The 7,033-nt window shown below is 41.0% G+C and overlaps 1 protein-coding gene across 1 annotated transcript; it reads left to right on the plus strand.

Moving 5' to 3' along the window:
• The first annotated feature begins 246 nt into the window (after positions 1 to 246).
• Positions 247 to 6,581, plus strand: LOC102942748. The gene is made up of 2 exons (XM_007061700.4): positions 247 to 658; positions 5,980 to 6,581. Exons 1-2 carry the CDS (start codon positions 391 to 393, stop codon positions 6,579 to 6,581), a joined length of 870 nt encoding a protein of 289 aa, XP_007061762.2. The 5' UTR covers positions 247 to 390.
• The last annotated feature ends 452 nt before the right edge of the window (positions 6,582 to 7,033 follow it).

Genomic DNA, 7,033 nt, shown 5'->3' on the forward strand with positions numbered 1-7,033 from the left:
AAGGGACTTCCGTTTCCATAACAACGAGTCACTTAATCTAAATGAACAAAACTGTATTTAAAAAACAGAAACAAAAATTCTATACATCATCTTAACAAAAAACAAAATGCTTTTGTCCCAACAGCAAACCAGGGAGAAAGAAAGAGAGGGAATGTGTGTATGTAGTAAACACACATCCTCCAAATGAAGTCTTCTAGGGCTTTCTGTTTACCAGTAATTAGTTTTCAGGACAGTGCCAATGGCACCAAGTCCTTGCAAGTAATTAACTGCAGTTTTCTGGCTGAGTATTATTACCCCTCTGCAATTATAGCTAGAAGACAAAACACAAGGAGCCAGCAAAAGGCTACATTCTGTTTTTTCGCTAAAACTTTGTTTACTCACAGACCCACCATGAGCATTGTTTCTCTGTTTTTAGGACTCATCTGTGGATTGCTGTTGATGTTTTGTTCTTATTTCCCAGGGGCAGGGAAATGCCAGTTTATCTGGGGAAGAGATGAACAGTTAAGCAAGGCCATCCTGGAAATGCTACATATCAATAAGTTATCCATACCTCTCAGGACCAAACCTCACCACTACATGAAGTTAGTCTATCATCTACGAAATCCACCAGCCTTAAACAGTGAAGGGACTCTTGTGCAGAGTTTCAGGAGAATCCAAGGTAGGAAACTGACCACTATTTATTTGTGATTTACATCATATATTGAATAACTTTAAACATTACCATGATAAACAATTCCTAAGCGGAAAAAAATATTGCCATTTTGAAATGCTTTCCTTTTAAAAACAGGTTATCCAATAGATTTTCTTTTTTTTTTTTTCCTTCTTCTTCGTATCTTTAATGACATTGCTTTTATAAACCTATTACTTTACCATTTCAACATCTGCTTTATACATTTTATAAGACACAGCATTTGTTTTGAAGGATCTCTCTGCAGTCTCCAAGGCCAGAGTTAAATAAAAAGGGCTAGGGCATCATTTTCTTTCAAGTGACTGCTTTGAGGAAAGAGCAGTTAAGAAATGAGATGCTACCTTAACTCCCAGCTCACGAAAGCTCATGCTCAAATAAACTGGTTAGTCTCTAAGGTGCCACAAGTACTCCTTTTCTTTTTACGAATACAGACTAACACGGCTGTTACTCTGAAAGCTAAACTTCCGTCACCAGTTGAAACTACCTGCACATGTCAGTCTTATGGAGACTATTGCCAAGACAAACCACATCAAAAAAAGTCCTTACTCACATTACTAACAACAGTTGATATTTTAAAAAACGAGTTTTTAAAAATCTCATTTACTTGTCACCATTTATCCAGTCTGTTTACTTTGTGCTTGTCATGCTGCTTGGGCAGTGAAACCAGAACGGCATGTGTATGTTGAGAATATAACTGTTAAGGCTGATGGTTCAGAAGTCTGGAGATTTTATGCAAGTAACTTAACACCTTAATTTGCACACTTGATGACTATATCTAATCTTGTTACATGAAAGACAGCAAATGGCATGATTACCAGACAGAAGCCTGGCAAGGTTACAGCATAAAAAAGTTTCAGGAATATAGAAATCGCTTCAGAGTGGTTCTGGCATCTCCCTGGGTCCATGTCTAGATAATTCTGGGGCTTATTTGGCTACTTCTTGTCCTGGGCCAAGTAAAGGTCTGTGGTTGGGGTTACCACTACCCCTTGGTCCTGGCTGTTGCTTGCCCTGTGCTGGGGAGGGGAACTAGATGCTTTCTGCCATCAACTGGGGGATGCTCTGGTTGGGATGCTGGCCCTCAGCTGAGTCTCGCTCTGGCTGCTCTTTGTCCCTTGCTTCCTGGCTATAGGGCGTGGAGGGTGGCTCAAGCCCTGGCTGTGGCTCCTGCTTCCTGTTACAGCTTACAGGCCCCTGTACTCGGAGATACTGGGCAGTGCTCTACCCATCTATCACTCTAGCTATAAGTCTATGGCCATGGTGGATTATGGTGTAGAGTACATTTCTAGGGTTAGAGTCCTGGAGGACTCCAGACAGAAATCCCATGAAGAGAAGCCCTAACCAAAGAGACACGGCTAAGAGTGTCTCCTCAGGTCTCTAAATTAGGATTGACCTCCTGGGCTAAATACAAACATAGTGCTACCTTGAACGGGTAGGCTGGAGTGGGGCTAGCTCCCACACTACAAGTGCCAATGTCCCAAAAGGGCACGGACATCTAGTGTGGAGGTAGGGGTAGGCTCCAGGTCTCCTGCACACATGCTGTTGTCAGCAGTGGGTGGCAGGAGACAGCAAGCACTGCTCCATTTTGGAGCAGCTGTTAAAAGCACCGCTGAGCATCCTATGCCTCATTGTTCTGGGGTATTGTGCTCTGAACCAGTAAGGGCCCTCAGGCACCCTAGGTAAATAAATGCTGCAGAGATGAGGTCTGGGTGAATAATCTAAGACAGGTAGGAACCATCTGAACTTAACCTGAGTCATCGCATACCTGGGAAAAGAGAAATGGGATATTTACAGTGCCACATGTCTTGGGCTTCCACATGGATTGGTGAATGACATGGATGAGGGAAGAAGGTGAATTATCTGGCAAGGAGAGTCACACATCATCCACAGTCTTCCACATAGTGATTGGTGTGGGCCCTCTTCAGTTTTGGACCTGGCCAAACTGACTAGTCTGGGTCCAGATAGTGCATCAGTCCTAGAAACTGGGTGGGCTTCTTCTAATCTGTGGTATCAGATTGGACCCTGATGACCTATAAAAGGACATCCTTTGTGCTGGTGAGGTGGAACATAGTGTCTACAGTGTAAGACTAAGGTCCTGTCCACACCAGGAGCAGAACTGGGCTCTGAAGCTATTTATTTCCCACAAACTCTCTTCCATTTCTGCTGTTGTATCCTAGAAGTTAACTAACTAATGCTCCAACAGTCCATCCCCAACCTGCTCAGGGTCCAGTGCACTGGTTAGTCCTGGGAGAATGAATTTTAAGTAGGGCTATCGCGCCATGAAAAAAATTAATCGCGATTAATCGTGTGATTAACAGTGCAATTAATCGCAATTAATTTTTTTAAACGACACTAGAATACCATTTATTTTAAATATTTTGGATGTTTACTACATTTTCAAATATATTAATTTCAATTACAACACAGAATCCAAAGTGTACAGTGCTCACTTTATATTTATTTTTGATTACAAATATTTGCACTGTAAAAAACAAAAGAAATAGTATTTTTCAGTTCACCTAATACAAGTACTGTAGTGAAATCTCTTTATCATGAAAGTTGAACTTACAAATGTAGAATTATGTACAAAAAAACTGCATTCAAAAATAAAACAATGTAAAACTTTAGAGCCTACAACTACACTCAGTCTTACTTCTTGTTCAGCCAGTCGCAAAGAGAAACAAGTTTGGTTACAATTTTCAGGAAACAATGCTGCCTGCTTCTTGTTTACAATGTCACCTGAAAGTGAGAACAGGCGTTCTCAAGGCACTGTTGTATCCGGCATTGCAAGATATTTGCGTGCCAAATGCGCTAAAGATTCATATGTCTCTTCATTCTTCAACTGCCATTCCAGAAGACATGCATCCATGCTGATGATGAGTTCTGCTTGATAACGATCCAAAGCAGTGTGGACTGATGCACGTTGATTTTCATCATCTGAGTCAGGTGCCACTCACATCGGTACCTTCTTTGCGTTTTGTCAAATCTGCTGTGAAAGTGTTCTTAAAACGAACAACATGTGCTGGGTCACCATCCGAGACTGCTACAACATGAAATATATGGCAGAATGCGGGTGAAACAGAGCAGGAGGCATACAATTCTCCCCCAAGGAGTACAGTCACAAATTTCACTGACGCATTATTTTTTTACGAGCCTCATCAGCCTGGAAGCATGTCCTCTGGAATGGTGGCCGAAGCATGGAAGGGGCATACGAATGTTTAGTATATCTGGCATGTAAATACCTTGCAACGCTGGCTACAAAAGTGCCATGTGAACTCCTGTTTTCACTTTCAGATGACATTGTAAATAAGAAGCAGGCAGCAGTATCTCCCGTCAGTGGAAACAAACTTGTTTGTCTTAGCGATTGGCAGAATAAGAAGTAGGACTGAGTGGACTGGTAGGGTCTAAAGTTTTACATTGTTTTGTTTTTGAGTGCAGTTATGTAACCAAAAAAAATCTGCATTGGTAAGTTACACTTTCAAGATAAAGAGATTGCACTTCAGTACTTGTATGAGGTGAACTGAAAAATACTATTTCTTTTGTTTATCATTTTTACAGTGTACATATTTGTAATAAAAAATAATAACATAAAGTGAGCTCTGTGCACTTTGTATTCTGTGTTGTAACTGAAATCAATATTGAAAATGTAGAAAAACATCCACAAATATTTAATAAATTTCAGTTGGTATTCTATTGTTATAAGTGCGATTAATTGTGATTAATTTTTTGAGTTAATCGCACGAGTTAACTGCGATTAATTGACAGCCCTAATTTTAAGCAATGTGTCCTTTGAGTTTCCATGCCCAACTGACAATAAGATGCTACTTTTAATTGGCGATCAGATAGGAAACAAATATTCTCCCCCATCTGGGACGATTTAGTAGATTTATTTCGAGCCAAACTCAGCCTGCAGATGTGTGTGCAAGTTGTACTGATCTTGCTGGAGCTGGCGTGCACACAGCTGAGTGTGGAATTTGGTTCTCAGGAACCTAAGGCACAGAGATAACAGCCAGTTTGTACGAAGCAAGATCATCTTAGCTTATCTTAAACAAATAAGCCTATGAAATAAAACAGAGAAGAAAAACTATTAGCGAGCAAGAGAGTTGCAGGGAAAACAGACAGAAGAGTTTAGTGAAACCCACTCGGGACCTTAGACCTTGGCTGACATCCAAAGTGCTGTCTTAAATGAAATAAAAATTAGGCATACACTGACGTTCAAAAATCTCTGTTAAAAAATAATAATAAAAGGAGCCAAATCTGAGCTGGCAGCAAAACCAGGCTGCACATCTCCCTCCAGAACGGTTGAACCAGTGAGATCATTAGCAAGGTAAGACCATTACAGCAATGCCATGTTTCATTAAGGGCCTGTGAACATTTCTGTTTTATCAATTGAGTGTCAGGGAGGTACAAGTCAGCCATTAAAAACAAACAAAATATGTTGCAAGTTGAAACTTAAGCCCATGCAAACAAATTTGTGACTTCAAACAATTCTTTTAATAGACGTGTTTACAAATATTCACAAAGGTCATACTAAAAGAAATAAAATATCGTCTGGAAATTTACTGATTTCAAGGTCATAGTATGTTTCTAAATAAATACAGATTTTTTATTTGAAGTTACATTTTGCATCAATATTTTTAAAGTTTTACAAGGGTCAGGCCAGATTCAGTGGTACACCCTGACTTTAAGCCACTCGAATGCTTTAAAATAGGTTTGTGGTGACTTACTGTCATGAGATCAGGGCAAATCAACCAGAGCATACTTGGGTACCTGGCCCTTGGATTTCATAATATAGTTTTATTCTGTTCCCGCACGCTTCAATAATTAATTGGTTTTGTAAAATGCACCTACTGAGAATTTCTAGGTACACACACAGAAAGAAAATCACAGTTTAAAGTAAGTGAACTGACACAACGTCAACAACAACAAAAATCTCATGATACAACAAAACTCAGTCCTCTCTCCCTTAAACAAGAAACTCATCTCCCCTCCCTGCTCTTTCTCAAAAGCACCTCTTTCAACAAATCAGCCTCTTAGTGAGGCAAAACACAAATAGGTCTTTCACAATGCCCTGAATATCAACAAACTTGGGTTCTGTTGAACTATTGGGGAAAGAAAATTCCAGAGCCAAGGGCCCTCATCCTCTCCTTCATCTCCCTCCTTGCCCTCCTGTCTACCCACCTTCTCTGCTCCACTGAAACCACTACCACCACCACTGCCTCAGTTTCCCCTTTAGCTTCCTTGTCTACATGTTCCATGAATGAAATAAAATTTTACATTTATTGTTCTCCTAGATCCAGATTTTGGCATTCCAGGATGGCTGTGGTTTAATATTTCTTACCTGAAACCTTCCATGAGGCTTGCAGAATTAGTTCTTCTCAGGAAGACTCTACACCCAGAATCGCTGACAGTCAATGTTACTGTGCACAGCATCTCCGTGGTCCAGGGAAATATCACAGAAAGCGAAGCCTTAGATGAGAAAGTGCTGACGTTAGATGAGCTACCACCATCTGGTTATGATGTCTTTAACATTTCAGCCATTTTGAATGAGACCACCTCAGATGTCATAGGCTTTCGGCTACGATTCACGGATGACAGTGGCAGCTTGGTTCTCCATGAAGCTCTGACTAAGAGCCTGTACTGTTTGAACAGATGCACCCAGAGTGAGCCCTTACTGGTGGCTTATCGCTTCCTGGTGACCGAGCTATATGGTGGAAGTAAACAGCAGGCCACTAGAGAATGCCAACACTGCGCTACAGAGAGAAGGAGAAACTTGCCAGAAGATGCCAGGCTACAACAGTGCAGCCGTCACCAACACTATGTGAACTTTCAGACAATGCAACTGAGCCACTGGATTCTGGAGCCTCCTGGCTTCTTCACAAGTTTTTGCAAGTAGCCACTTTTTAAATCTCTTCAATGAAGTAGGAATGTGCAAGAGTTCCAGTAACTGTTGGCTATGGGAAGTCCACTCAAATGATTGGAAAGTCAGCGTGTACCAGGTATGTCCAGCAGCACATTTGCTGGATATACCTGTTACGTTTGGCATTTAGAGTAGGAATTGGGGGTTAAAATGCCACATCTTTTCACCTTGAGAGAACTGGGTTCAGATTTGGACACAACAGTTCAGTAATATGCTCTCAGTGTGGGGCCAAATGGGCAAATATAGATGTCCTACTGAACCCACTATTTAGCAGGGTTGTCAGTGTTTAGAAACCAAACACTGGAACAGCATGGGTGTGACAGCAGTGAAGTTCTGATCCGGCTTTAGTCAAGCATCCACCTACTAGCTGAAACACAGAGTACATGGTATGATTTACTCAAGCGGCATAATTTCTGAGATATAGTGGT

Source organism: Chelonia mydas, chromosome 5 (assembly GCF_015237465.2).
Source record: "Chelonia mydas isolate rCheMyd1 chromosome 5, rCheMyd1.pri.v2, whole genome shotgun sequence".
NCBI classification, from domain to species: Eukaryota; Metazoa; Chordata; order Testudines; family Cheloniidae; genus Chelonia; species Chelonia mydas.

Bases quoted from the DNA above. Each gene is read 5' to 3' on its own strand.
- LOC102942748 (XM_007061700.4), top strand. From the start codon at position 391: ATGAGCATTGTTTCTCTGTTTTTAGGACTCATCTGTGGATTGCTGTTG. The intron at 659-5,979 runs GTAGGAAACTGA...TTGTTCTCCTAG, and splicing joins GAGTTTCAGGAGAATCCAAG to ATCCAGATTTTGGCATTCCA.